Source organism: Callorhinchus milii, unplaced genomic scaffold, assembly GCF_018977255.1.
Source record: "Callorhinchus milii isolate IMCB2004 unplaced genomic scaffold, IMCB_Cmil_1.0 Scaffold9, whole genome shotgun sequence".
Lineage (NCBI taxonomy): Eukaryota > Metazoa > Chordata > Chondrichthyes > Chimaeriformes > Callorhinchidae > Callorhinchus > Callorhinchus milii.
In genome coordinates, this window is record NW_024704750.1 from 15404020 (window position 1) to 15419191 (window position 15172).

Genomic DNA, 15172 nt, shown 5'->3' on the forward strand with positions numbered 1-15172 from the left:
ACGTCTTTGAGACGTCTCAAAGTGCTTCACAGAATATACTGTAAAGTGAATTGACTGTATATTTTGTGGGTGAAACATGGCAACCAATGTCCCACAAACAGTCATGGATTGAGTGACCAAATAATGTTTTTTAAAAGGGATTATTAGCCACGGAAAGTGACTTGATCCTTTCCAATTGGTCTGTTGGTCCAGAAAGGCCAGCAGTATATCTGTAAGACATTAGTCTGAGGAAGTCTGTTCAGTATCCTATTGCGCGAGCCTGCTTCAAAGGCAATGCTGAACTTTCTATTTAAGCCAGGAGAGAGACATTTATTGATAGCGAAGGAAAAATATTTTTTGCGAGGAATTAACCGTAAGCTTTTGGCTTTTAGGCTTGTTTCTGCTGAAGGTTTGTCATCTTTTCTACGAGCAGTAGATTAAAATGTCAGCAAATGTATCTCCATCCTGATTCATGTTGCCAATAAGGCACTGCAATTTTTATTACCGGTAGCAGGACGTTTCTCAGTTGCTTCTAAAAATAAACAGGGAATTAATTACGCGCTCTCAGCGATTTTTTCATTTTACAAAGAGTGTCTGTGCATTAATCTTAGGCATGGTGAGAAATTCCAATCTATCATCATGAGGCTGAAACAAACTGCAATGCAATAAAGCTGCTCGAGAGATCAGGAGCAGCTTTATTACTGCAGTATTTAGCTTGTCAAAGTGAACCTGATTTTTAAAAAAAGAAAAAATCTGGTTTAAGTACTTCACCTCTGTTTTCCTTGACTTTCTTTCACCCTGATCTCTTTCTCTCTCTCTCTCTCTCTCTCTCTCTCACACACACAATTCCCTCATTCTTTCAGGTTTCATATAATGAATAAAAGTCCTTACATTTGATGTAGAGTTTTATCTCATTGTCGAAATGCCTCATAACACTTCCCATGATTTATCATAAAATGCAGTATATTGGAGTGAACGCAACAACTAATTTGTGCACAGCAACGTCCCACAGATAGCTATGAGTGAATGACTGATTTTATTTGGAGGAGTGTTGGTCAGGACACTGAGAGAAACTCCATTCTCTTTTTGAAGTGCCATGTGATCTTTAACGTCCACCTAAATAGGCAGACTGGACTTCAGTTTAAAGTCGCATTCAAAGGAAGGCACATCCATCAAAGGATAGCTCCCCAGCACTGTTTCAGAGTATCAGCCTGTACTACGAGTTCAATGTCCTTACATGAGGCTTGAAGGCAGAACAACAACAACAACTTGGATTTATACAGCGCCCTCCACGCCGGACGGAGTCTCAGAATGCTTTACAGTAACGGATCCTGGGACTGAGCCAGGGGAAGGGGGAGGGGGAGGAAGGTGACCAAAGGCACGGTCGAAAAGAAAGGTCTTCAGCAGAGACCTGAAAATGGGAAGGAAGGGAGCGAGACGAAAGGAGTGAGGAAGGGAGTTCCAGAGCCTCGGGGCATAGTGGCTGAAGGCACGGCCGCCGAGTGTGGAGCGGAGGCCTCGGGGGACGAGGAGGAGGCCAGACCTTTTTGACTCAGAGACAACAGTGCTACCAACTGAGCCAGCCTCACACCAGCTTGTCTTAGCTGAAAGACGACATACTTGAAGATACAGCAATCTTCCTTCAGTACTTCTGGTACTCTTAAGTGTTCCAGGACGCTATCCCTCGTGAAGGGCGCTATATAAATGCATGTTGTTTGTACTGCAGTGGAGCGTCAGCTTAGACTGTGGGCTGAAGTCAACATCAGGACAGAAAGCATTTGGCACATCAACCCTATGCTGATACCACTTCCTCTCCTGGAACGATCAACTCTAATCCCTGCTCTTCCCTCGGCTCTTTTGTATCCTCTGCAAATACCTATCCAATTCCCCTTCTAAACGCATATCTAACGTATATAATCTTTTCAAATATGGCATTGGAGAAACATTTATTTTTTTATTTAATTAAAATTAAACTACCATATATTTTAGATTTATTTTAATAATAATAATCCTTTCATTTGATATAGCGCTTTTCATGTCTTCTAGACATCTCAAAGCGCTTCAGAGTATGCTGTAAAGTGAATTGACGGTATATTTGTGGGCGAAACACGGCAGCCAATTGCACACAGCAGTGTCCCACAAACAGTCGTAGATTGAGTAACCAAATTATTGTTTTTTTTCTTGAGGGATTATTATCAGGTGTGTGGAGTAAGAAAACTTGCCCAAGGTCTCGCCTTGCTGGGAATCAAACCCAGGTCTCTCGCTTGCGAGGCAAGTGCTTCAATCACTGAGCTGCAGGACTCCACATTTTGTTATCCGTTCTATGTCTCTTTCTGTCTGCCTTCCCCTCCCCTCCCATGCCCTGCGGAATTTTGTTTTGTCATGTGAGATTGTTTGAGATCGCAGAAGCTGACGAGGCTGAGTAAGACCCACACCCAAATAAAATTGGTTGTTCACTTCATGGCATGACATGGGACACTCCTATGGGCAAATTGGCTGCAGCGTTTGCCTACAAATACACAGCCACTCCACTTCACAGTAAATCCTGTGAAGTGCTTTGAGACGCCCGGCGTCACATACCAAATGCAAGGCTTATACGATAATTATCACCAACATGAGAATATATAATAAAACAGCAGAGGGAGCTATCGACCTTCTAAACAGGGAATGTCAGCGATCTGCAGTAAAGAGCGAAGAGGAAGCTGTGGAGATGGTCTCAAGCTTTGCCAGGAACATTCAGCGCTATACATGGGAGGTTAATTGTACTACAGGTGCACAACATTCTGCATTGTAAAGATGACTCCATAGGTTATAAAGTTTGCAGACGAATTTGGAAATAAGGAAAACAGGGGTGAAACAACAACAACAACCCTAAGCTGATACCACTTCCCCTATGCCTATGCTGAAAGAAGATTGAGGAAGGATAATAATATTAATAATAATATTCCTTGCATTTAATATAGTGCCTTATCACATCGTTGAGATATGCCAAAGCGTTTCACAGAATATATTAAGTGGATTGACTTTGTATTTTGTGAGCAAAAGGGTGACAATACACAAGTGAAATAGACTCTGTGCTTAATAAGTTGCAATGACACTGACAAATTGTTTTAAAAGGTTGACACTCAAGTGCAGTACTAGGGGTGTGTTGCAGTGTCAGAAGTGCTGTGCATCGGATCAGTTTTATCAACCGAGGTGCCTGTTCGGGTGGATGTTAAACATCCCGTGGCACTGCTCAAAAAGAGAAGGGAGTTTCTCCTGGTGTCCTAGCCAACAATCCCCCCCCACCCCCCCCCAAATAAAATTGGTGATTAACTTCATGGCTGTGCACATATTAGCTGCCTCGTTTGGATACAAATACACAGTCATTATACTCTACATTAGATCCCGTGAAACACTTTGAGATGTATCAAAGGCGTGAATCAAAGTATTTATTTATTTTAAATTATTCAAGTTGATATGGTTGTATAAATTTTCAAACCTAGCTGGACGATTCAGTGGGAAAGTTTGCCAGACAGTGCCCCTCAATGGTAGGCTATACAGTTTTAGCTGATTGGATTCCAGACTCCAGCAGTTGCCCCAACCAACACTCTGGGGTCCCCAAGCCTTGGCTCTTACCAACCTGCACCTATTACTTACCTATTTAGGTATGCCGGATACGTTCCTCCAGCAAGAGGGTACGCATTCTATTCCAATAAACTTTTCTGGAATTTCAATGTGTAGCTGGGATGCATGGAATTCTCAGTTTGGTTTGGATCCTCTTAAGCACGGTGGTGGGTTTCCGCATGTGTCAGACACCCGGCTGGCCAAAATAAAGTTTCAGATGAATCACTGTGTGGTGGTTGCAGCCACTAGGTGTCAGTGGTGGTGACGTAAACCTGTGGGGACCGGCCTGATGTGAGTAATATATTGTGAAGCTTTGCCACGTTCCCGCTTTCAGACTGCTCAGAAATGAACTCAACGTTTCAGGTGAGGGAGCGCTCCATTATCATATTAGAAAAGACTGAATGGAAAAAACAAATCTATTGATTCTCTTCTGCAGTGGAATGAACCACACAGCTTCAGTTTACAAGGAGCTGCAATTTCTTGGCTTCAGGCTGTGAATGTGATGCTAACCTTTCCTCTGTGAAATCGATACTGTTGTGTAAAACTGCTCTGCAGGTGCCTTGCCCTCTCTTCCATCTCAAAGTATTTATGAATAAAATTGGTTGATCATCCCACATGACTGTGGGACATGGGACATTGTTGCGTGGCTTTGGGCTGCCGAGTTTGCCTACAAAATACACTGTCACTTCACTTCACAGTAAATCCCATGAAGCTCTTTGAAAAAGATCTTGAAGGAAGATGCATGAGGTTAGATATTAGGGGATAGATCGTATTTCCTTGTAGTGGGAACTGCCTTAGTTTGCAATGTACAAATGATCTGCATTAATCCTTATTCAATTATAGAGGGCTATTATGCAGCCCCTGGGTTGGATTAATGCAGCAATTTAAGTATTGTCGAGGAACACATTAACCTTAACTGTTGTGATTTCTCTGACATGCCCTCCTTCCCCTCGTTAAACACACGTCTCAAAATGTACCTCTTTAAGTGCGTTTTCAATCATCTTTCCCCTCCCCACTTGGTTCCCACTACCAGCTTTGGGTGCCTGCCAGCACTTTAAGATGTCCTGAGAGAAAGTTGCTGTACAAATGTAATAATATAATAATCCTTGTATTTGATATATCGCCTTATCACATCATTGAGACAAGTGTTTCACAGAATACACTGTGAAGGGAATTGACTGTATATTTTCTGGGCTAAAGGCCACAAACGGTAATAGATTGAGTAACCCAATTATTTATTTGTTTGTTTTTAGAGGGATTATTATCCCCGGAAAGGGATCCACCAATCAACTAACAAACAGGTTCATAGTTACCCCTAGGTAATCAGAGGTGTGTGGGGTAAGAAAACTTGCCTGAGATTTCGCCCAGCCCAGGAATCGAATCTGGGTCCTCTCGCTTGCGAGGCAAGTGCTAAGCTTCAGGACTCCACAAAATTGTATTGTATTGAATGTCCAACATTGCAGAGCAGTACACCGCCATAAAGAAAGATGTTCCAAATGACGTCTCTAGACAATGAGGGAATGATGTGAATGAGGAAAGATCACTTGGGAACAGTCCCAATGGGTTGCTGGGGCCAATGGAACCTTACCCAAACAAGAGGTGGTCATTGGTGAGTTTGAAGAGGTGAGCTTTGGGTATCTCCATGTTGGGACTTTGAACTCACAGCCCAGGCAAACACTCCAGTGCATTGCTGGAGGTGCCGTCCACCAGATGAGACGTTAAACTGAGGTTCCATCTGGTGGTTCAGCTGGACATTAAAGATATACTAATCCTTGCATTAGATATAGTGCCTTATCACCATAAAACACGGTGACTATGTGTTTTGTGGGTAAGCAGCTAATTTGTGCACAGCAATGTTCCACAAACAGCCATGGAGTGAGTGACCAATTTTATTTTGGGCAATTGTTGGCCAGGACACTGGGAGAAAGTCCTTTCTCTTTTCAAACAATAGCAAGGGATATTTAACATCCACCTGAACAGGCAGGCTTGGTTTAACATCTCATATGAAGTAATCTTTTATTGCATCTGCTTCACAGCTAGAAAATCAGAGGTAAGGGTTAAACTGGTGCGTCTGGGGTTAAGCTAGTGAATGTTGTACTTGAGACAGTTGTAGCTGAGGCAGGGGTTTCGGAAACGTTAAACTGTCATCACTAAAGCTGTTCAGCTTGCTGTGATGAATACGCTTTGATCTTCTCTGATCAGACTTCAAACTGAAATTGCAGGATTTCATCAATGGATGTTTAGATGACACCACTTGACATTGCTTTGGTTGCAAACAGGGAGCCTTGTTTCAAAGCAGCTTTCCCATGTGAACAGTGAAGAATTGTGTTTCTAACTTGAACGGTACAATTAGCATGCTGTCTCTATCCTCTCCTCCAACAACGGCATCAAGCTGTCTCTTTATATGAACCCCATGTGCTGGCCTCCTACCACCCTTCTGTTGTCAATTTACCTCTGTGCGAAGAAACATTTCCTGGTTTCTGTCCTAAACTTGCCCTTCATGATCCTGCTGAACCCATGCCCTCTTGTCCCGCTGCCTTAATGTATTATCGAAATTATTGTTCTGGGTTTACTATCTCCTTCCTTTTTGACCCTTCTTCAAATTGCACCTGAAGTCTTTCCTCTTTAACTGTGCTTTTGGTCACCCTCCTTTCTCCCTGGCTCTGGTTATGTGCTCTGAGACGCTACCCATAAGCAGATGCTATATAATAATAATTCTTGTGTTTGATATCGTGCCTTATCACGTCATTGAGACATCTCAAAGTGCTTCACAAAATCTTTTGTAAAGTGGTTTGACTGTATACTTTGTGGGCGGAAGCCAGTTGCTCACTGCAGTGGCCCACCAACAGTTGTGAATTGAACAACTATATTTATTATATATTTATAAAAATGCTATATAAATGCAACCCCTATCCTCGCCCGAGTCCACTGGCTCCCCAACCCTCAGAGGATTAAGTTTAAAATCCTCGTCCCCACTTTTAAAGCCCTCTGAGGTCTTGCTCCTCCTTACCTCTGTGATGTATTAACACCATACCAACCTGTCAGTTCTCTCTGGTCGGTGGGAACTGGCCTGTTCCATGTCTCCTGCCCTGCCCGCCTCACTATCAGCATCAGCCTTTCTTCCTGCTCCCTGTGGAACTCCATCCCTTAGTCCATTTGCTTCACTCCCTCCCTTGCCTTTGTCAAGACCCTTCTCAACACCTTCCTCTTTGACCGTGCCTTCAGCCACCCTCCAACCCACTCCCGCCTTGCTTCCAACTCCTTTAACTGTCCGGTGCCTTGAGACCTCCTTCTGATGTGAAGGGCACTATATAAATGTAATTTCTTGTTGTTGTCATCGTCGGTTTCAGTAACCTGTACACTTTTACAGCCCTTGTCCTTGTCAGAGATCTTATTCAGAGAGGAACCAGCTCTAGTTTTAATCATTCCCATTAACAGCAGGTATCAGTCTCATTGCTCTCCTCTGTCACGCAGCTAAGGCCTAGCAAGAACTGAAGAAACAGAGCTCTGGGTAAGTGAGGCTTTACAAGCCTCATTAAAATGTTGCTCGTTCAGTGGGAGTGAAATGCAGATCACATCCCAGTGTGAGCCTTGCTTGTCCTTTTAATGACTGGTTTAAGCACACAACTCGCCTGAATGTTAATTTTATGGCAACATGTACGTATTACTCTCAGATCTGAAAACACAGGCATCGGCTCTGTAACCTTTCTCATCAAAGAAATGCATTCCCAGAGTGGCAGCGCTAGACAGTACCTTTAGAGAAAAAAAGTCCCGTAGCGTAGTGGTTTAGCAGACTCGTTTCGTAAGCAAGACGACCCAGGTTTGATTCGTGGGTGGGGTGAAATCTTAGGCAAGTTTCCTTACTCCACACACGTCTCTTTAACTAGCAGTAAGTAGGAACCTGGCTGTTAGTCGAATGACTGAACGTGTTCCAGGGGTAATAATCCCTTCAAAAAAGAAAAAAAAAACACTAAACAAAAAATAATTTGGTCACTCAATCCACGACTGTTTGTGGGACACTGTTTTGCACAATGGACTGCAGCATTTCGCCTGCAAAATATGCAATCAATTCACTTTACAGTATATTCTGTGAAGCGCTTTGAGATGTCTCAATAATGTGATAAGGCACCATATCAAATGCAAGGATTATTATTATGAATATTATTATTATTATTATCCCATTAGCCCAAACTGGAGAAGAGTTGGATTTGAGGGGGAAGCCCCCTGTAGCCCTAGCCACCGGCCACCAGCGCTTTGAGACGTCCTCCCGATGTGAAAGGCGCTGTATCGAATACAAGGATTATTATTAAACCAGCGCGATGCATTAAATCTGCATCCTCAGTGAGCAATGAAGGCAGAAAACAGTAGGAGAAACATTTGAGGAGAAGAAGTGATCAGCACGTCTTAATATAGAAAAGAGGTAATAAACCTTTGCTTGAGCACTTAGACATTGCGATTGCTTTTTCTTCCGCATCAGGCAATCCGCTCCGCTCCCCTAATAGTCAATTTCACTGCAGCGCTGTTTATCCTGCCCGTGAATCCAATTAGTCCGTACCGTGGAGGGAGAGTGCACACGCACGACGAGGGACTCATTGTGCTGCGCGAATGCTATTTGTTGTCATTGTGATTGTCAGTGAATTGACGTTATTTTTTTTTGCACAGATGTTCTCCCAGGATAACAAACACAGAACATTTGCTGGCCACTGCTGCCCCCGCATCTATCACAATCGCATGGTTTTAAGTAGTTGTTGGCCTGGCTTATTGGTTCTGGACACATTTTATGCAATGATTTATTGTTGAGTCATGTTATAAATTGCTAAGCTTTCCTGTTTTTGCATCTGGGCCCAAATTCTCTGCAGAATTTGGATTTTAAAAACAACATCCTTGAAATTTGCTTAAGGTTTCGCCCTGACTGATTCCTGGGCAGGGCGAAACCTGAGGTGAGTTTCCTTATTCCACACTACTTTGTTTACCTAGCAATACGTAGGAACCCAGTTGTTAGTTGATTGGTGGATCGCTTTCTGGTGATAATAATCCCTTCAAAAAAAAATAATAATTTGTCACTCAATCCACGACTGTTTGCGAGACACTGCTATGCTCAATTGGCAGCCACATTTGCTCACAAAAAACACTTTACAATATATTCTGTGAAGCGCTTTGAGATGTCTCAACAACATGATAAGGTACTTTATCAAATGCAAGGATCTTAAAGCGCTTCACAGGATTGTGCTGTAAAGTAAAGTGACTGTGTGTTTTGTTCTGGCAAAAGCGGCAGCCAAGTTCTTGTGAAGCACTTTAGAGGCGTCTCATGGATGCGATAAGGCGTTGGAACAAATGTAAGCATTGTCATTCAAGTTAAAAGCAGTTCTGTCATATCCCATCTACATCGGGTGCCAAATTCTGCAGCAGCAAACAAAATTTGTATTGTGAGCCATAGCTTTATTTTCAGGCCACCGAACCTTCTCCGCTAAAGGGACAAGCGGAGGAACTGGTGGACACTGTCTTTGGAGGCATTGAGGCGTCTCTTCTGAAGGCAGAGTTTAAGTTACAGTTTTGTTGCATGAGCATGGGATGCAGTTGGCACTGCAGATAATGACAACAACAACTTGCTTTTATAATAGCAGCCTTCACACGGGGAGTGTTGCAAAGTGGCAGGGTTGTCACCAAGATAAATATTTACCGTTGGATCCTGAAATGTTTCCAGGAAGCAGGCTCAAGACGAGACATCTTGTTTCGCAGCCAGGGTGGGATTTTGTTCCTTGTGATTGTCTGTATTCAGCGACACTAGAGAATGGTCTAGCTAGGATCAACACGCTCGTTTTACAATCGTCTTTCAGCAGCTACCTTTAAGCCAACAGAAGTTCAAACATCTATAAAGCACACATGGTGCAGTATTAGCCACGCTTCATATCAACACTTAACAGATAAGATTTTGTGCTCTAAAAGCACTGGGTAAGACAACTCCACCTGGGTCTAGATTTACTCTATTTATGTAGCATTTTCGAGCATCCAGAAATTGACAAATTGCTGAGGATGATGGCCACTGAGCCAGGCTGAGACCGTGATTAAACTAGACCTTTGCATTTGTGTTCAATTCAGACTGTTTCAGTATGGCGGACACTTTGACAATCTTCCAAACCTGGTCAGATGCAACTATTTATAATGGACCCATGCTTCAATTCCAACTATTTTTGGATACCACATTGATTGGGAGACTTCAGAGATTTATACGGTGAAAGAACAAGCATGGCCTGGAATGGCCCCGTATCCCTTTGATTTGAGTTTTATCGGGGGAGGGGAGATAGGATTCTTAAATAGTAGTAAGAATATAGTGAGTGCTCTCTTACAAAAATACTGTCTGCATTTCCCTAGAAGTTTGAAACTCTATATTTTTTTTCAAATTGAATTAGTCATTTTTCCTGCACTTCTTGTTCAGACTGTTTAGTTCTCTAATGTGCTGCACAATGTTTGTGGGACATCACTGTGTACAACTGGTTGCTACATTTCTCTTTTCACATCAAAAGGATGTCCCAAAGAACCTGACCAGTCTGGTTAGCCTACGGTGCTAAGGGTGGGAATTGATATGTGGAGGTGGGGTGAGGAGGGGAGGAGGGGATAGCTGGCCGAAAATGCGGTCATAGTAATGGTTTTTGACCGTTTTTTCACATGCAATTCACTTATTCATGTAAGACGGCATTGATGCTTTAGTCTTTAGTTTTTAGCAGTGTCTCACAAACGACTGTTTGTGGAACACTGCTGTGTGCAATTGGCTGTCGTGTTTCACCCACAAAATACAGTCAATATATTAAGTGAAGCATTTGAGACGTCTCAATGATGTGATAAGGTGCTATATACAACTCCATCCCATATTCCCTTTGCCTCGCTTCCTCCCTTGGCTCCTTCAGGGCACGCTTTAAGACTCTTCTCTTCAACTGCGCCTTCGGCCACCCTCCTACCCTTTCTGCCCCCCATTCTCCCTGATCCCAAACCCCCCACCCTCACTCTGGCCTAAACACTAATCGCTGACTGTTCAGCGCCTTGGGATGTCCGGCCAATGTGAAAGGTATTTTACAAATGTAATTTTGTAATGTATTGTATATCAAATGCAGGACTTATTATTATTATTATTATTACTCTGACCTTGTAATATGGAGATCTGCAATTGATTTTGCAGGCAATGGAAAAAGAGTGTTGTTTTGCCATTCAAAGTGACTCATGTTATCTGGAATTGGGTCAGAAAATAGCAGCCAGCACTTTCGTTTGATTCCAGTAGGAAATTAACTGATCAGGTTTTGCACAACTCTGCAGATTTTCATCAGGTTTCGACGATGAGACTCTTTATTTGGTTTCACATCAACTTCAGTCGACTTCCTCTGCCAGAGCACGCTCAGATACACAGCGTCTAACCTCTGAGAGGTGCTTCAAGTGAGACGATGCATCTCAAGAGAGTGAGAACTCCTCATAAGATTGGAGAGATACAGAGAACTAATGTGTCAGACGCAAGGATGTGTAATGGTTGGAAAGTCAGCAAATGTTATCCCTAAAGGATCTGGTCTCGTAGAAATTGATCCGAAGCAAAGCCTTGTTTCAATATACGATTAATGCCATTGCGTCATTACAGACCTACCCCACAGAGCTGTGATGTATCAAGACAATTTTAAACTTTATTGATAATAGGAGGCCTAGGAACCTTTGTTTGAACTTCAGATGCGATGTTAAACTGAGATCATTTAGGTGTGTCAATCCTCATGGGGAAAAAAATTGATCATTCATTTCATGGCTGTTTGTGGATCATTGCTGTGTGAAAATTGACTGCAATGTTTGTCTTTAAATACACAATGCTTACACTTTATAGAACCTATAGATATTTTGTTAGGTAAGGGATATGGGACGAGGGCAGGTCATTGGAATTGAGCTACAGATCAGCCATGATCTAATAGAATGGCGGAACAACAACTTGCGTTTATATAGCACTCCTCATGCAGAGTAGCATCCCAGTGCACTTGCCAGTAGCGATAGAGAGCCAGTGGAACCTGGCTAGAACTGGTATGATGTGGGTATGGAGTTTAGTACAGGTGAGGATGCGGACGGAGTAGTTTTGGATTAGGCTTAAGGGGCTGAATGGCCTTCTCCTGTTCCTATGTTCCTAACCTTTTGAGATATTATGGAACCATATCAAATGAAAGGTTTAACTAATAATACGATCCTTGCATTTGATATCGTGTCTTATCACGTCATCAAAACATCTCAAAGTGCTTTGCAGGAATTACTGTAAAGTGTAGTGACTGTGTATTTGTAGGCGAACACAGCAGGACACCCCCACACTGAATCCGAGAGTTAACCTAGACTATGAGCTCAAAGTCCCGAAGTGGACCAATAACCTTCTGACTCGGACGTGAGAGTGCTACCAACTGCGCCGGGCTGACACCTTGTCAGGAAAGGTCTCTATGGGGACGCACATGTGTTGCTGTTGCAAAATGATCCATTTAAATTGACCACTCCAGAAAGTACCAAAACCAAAGTAGGACATCTAGATTTGAGCATCAGATACTTTATGTAGGAATGTGCAAGAATATACAGGGATCTGTCATTGGTGGATGTTCCAGGCTTGGGTGAGCAAATAGTCTTGGATACGTGCCAAGCTGGGTTCAACTCAACTCATGTGGAACGACCATAAAAGGCTTCCAACTTGAACAATACATGACTTGAACGCAAACTTTTTATCAAGATAACAGGAACATAACCCTTTTTGGCAAATGTTCAGCGATGTCTTCTTGGCCTCTGAAATCTCTTTGATCTCAACCAACTGAGCAGTAGAAGTCATCTCGCTGCTTATAATCCTGACTCATTAGTCGCAGCTCGCTCCATTAAGTCTCCAACTTTAAGGTAAGTGTTAGAGAATTATCCAGTGTGTTAGAGAATGAAGATAAATAGTGGAAATCTGTCCATCGTCACGAAAGAACGTGAGATGTGAACTTCTTTAAATTCCGATATTGGATGTTGACTGAGACTTTCAGTGGATCAGATCTTTTGTAACAACAACAGCAACTCGGATTTATAGAGTGACCGTCACATGGGGCAGCATCTTGGAATGCTTAATGTAAGGCACAACACTATGGAGATCAGAGTGTGAGGTCTGGATATCTGTGGGGATCATCAATATTATTGTAATAAATAAATCATCTTTGCACTTGATGTAGCGTCTTTCACATCAGGAGAATGTCTCAAAGCGCTTCCTAGGGTTTTACTGTAAAGTATAGAGACTGTGTATTGTGTAGGTGAAAGTGGCAGCTAGTGTCCACACAGCGATGGCCCACAAACAGCCGTGGAGTGAGTGACCAATTTTATTTGGCGGATTGTTGGCCAGGACACGGGTACAAATTCCCTTCTCTTTTCAAATAGTGCTGTGGGATGTTTGAAGTCCATCTGAATCAACAGAAGGGACCCTCAGAACCTCAGTTTAATATCTCATTCAAAGGATGGCACCTCCAACAATGCAGCACACCTCCAGCACTGCATTAGGAATGTCAGCCTAGACTGTGAGTTCAAAGTCCAGATGTGGGGCTTGAACCCACAACCTTCTGACTCAATAGTGAGAGTGCTACCAACTGAGCCAGACTGACACACAGCTGCAAGTGCCAAAGACAAATGATCTAAACAAGATTGATTAATCAGGATATTTTCTTGTTTTTATGTCGTTTAGCAATTCTGGATTCTTGGAAATAACAAATATGCCTGGTATTTGAGTCTTTTTTTTATAAGAATATCAGTGATTGCAAACTGTGGATGGGGTGGGTTGGGGGAAGGAGGGTGACTTCTTATTTGACTGTCTTGCTCTGAGTTTTTTGAGACGTTTCCAGAGTGCAGTGGCTGAGTGTGTTTTATCAAGCACTGGCACAGATCATCCGCTGTTGCATTCACAGGGAGCTTTGTTCAGCTCATGTCTGTCTGACTGCTTGTCTCTCTCTGTGTGCTCATATCTCGCTGTTCTGATTCGAACCAATCTGCATAAGGACGAGCTGACATACAAGTGGTCTGGCTGGGAGCTGGGGCAGGTCGGAGTCTTGTTTTACCATGTTATAACAAGTGTTCCCAGGGAGTCTGTACATCACCGCCCAAAGTGTTGCTGCATTGCCTCGAAATCAGCAGACAGAGCTGCTCCCCTGGCTTTCCACCAAGCTCTGCCCGAGAGATGTGCAGCTACAGGAAACTATAACTGCAGACTACAACTCCAGCAATCACTGCAGACAATGAAGAAGCATTCGGCGAGAGTGGCGCCCTTGGCTGTTTGCAATTCCTCCGTGTTGAGAGCTTCTATAATAGAAGGTAATCAGAGTGTCGTCGCTGATGGAACCTTTTACTTTAATATCTTGTCGTTGTGGAAAAAACAATTAAAGTTATTGACTAGATTTCGCTCACGAAAGAAACAGTCAATTCATTTTACAGTAGATTCTGTGAAGCCCTTTTAGATGTCTCGAAGACGTGATAAGGTGCTATGTCAAATGCAAGGATTAATATTATTATTATAGCTTTGCAGTATGTCTGTTCTGTATGTTGTTCAGGTCAGTTGTTGTTCCACGTTACTGTATTTGTTGTTCAGCATAATGTGAGGGGCTGGCAGGGAGCATAGTTTTTTAGGCAAAATAGGCAGTTATAATAATATGTTTTGAATATTTTGTGGGTGAAATGCAGCAGCCAATTGTTCCTGTGGATGTAGTGTGTTAGCCCTTCCAGTCTCTTGGAGAGCCTCTGATCTGTGCTGACTAACCTCACGTCAGGGACGTTGTCAGCAGGAAAGCTTTAAAATTCCACACTGCGCAAAAGTGAATGGTCATGAAAGGAACTGTTGGTCAGAATTTACTGTGGGTTTAATTGAAAGAAAGATCTCTGTAGTATAGACTGCCGAAGTGTAGACCTCCGCTGTATTCAGACTATTGTTTAGCGACGAGACTTGTGTGACTCCAAGAGAGAGAGAGAGAGAGATAGAGATGGAGGATTAATCCCTTAAGGTGTTTCATCAGTGCACTTGGTCTGATGCTGGAATGGTTCTGAAATAAGCCATTGCGTAAGATGTGGTGACAACCAGGCTAGAATTCTAAGGACCAGCTGTATAATTCACTTTCTCATTCATTTTAAAAGTGACTCTGTATTCTAGTAGTGACACTATAACATTAAACAGATACAATATGCAGGGCAGAAAGGTAGCAATACACAGGATGGTAACATGGGAATATACAGGACAGGAATATGGCAATGTATAGGACCGGAACATGGAAATACAGTATACAGAACGGGGAAAAACAATTGTGAATCATTCGACTGTTCCCAAAGCATTGTCCAGGCTAGGATGTTCAGTGTTAATCATGTGAAAGTTCTCACCAGCTATGATGAAGCTAAAATATAGTTAATGAACTGACGCTTGTCTAATATCACTCAGAAGTGGGAGATTATTAATATCAAGCCAGTGCGTCTTTAGAGCTGGTGTACAGATCAATAATGTATTTATAGACTGAAGAGTTGCCTAACAATTTTTCTTTAAAAAGAAAATAATCCCAGAAATGGCATAGATTGAAAAGATTGTTCCACA

The 15172-nt window shown here is 42.6% G+C and overlaps 1 protein-coding gene across 2 annotated transcripts in view; it reads left to right on the forward strand.

Moving 5' to 3' along the window:
- Positions 1-15172, forward strand: part of slc35f4 (solute carrier family 35 member F4) — a 36908-nt gene that overhangs the window by 6732 nt on the left and 15004 nt on the right. The window contains exon 1 of one of the 2 annotated variants that reach the window (XM_007893296.2): positions 13598-13911. The exons of the other annotated variant lie outside the window; for it this stretch is intronic. Coding sequence (XP_007891487.1) covers positions 13836-13911 — 76 coding nt within the window. The 5' untranslated portion in view covers positions 13598-13835. Of the gene's footprint in view, positions 1-13597; positions 13912-15172 lie in introns of those variants that run through there. 2 annotated transcript variants of the gene reach the window in all.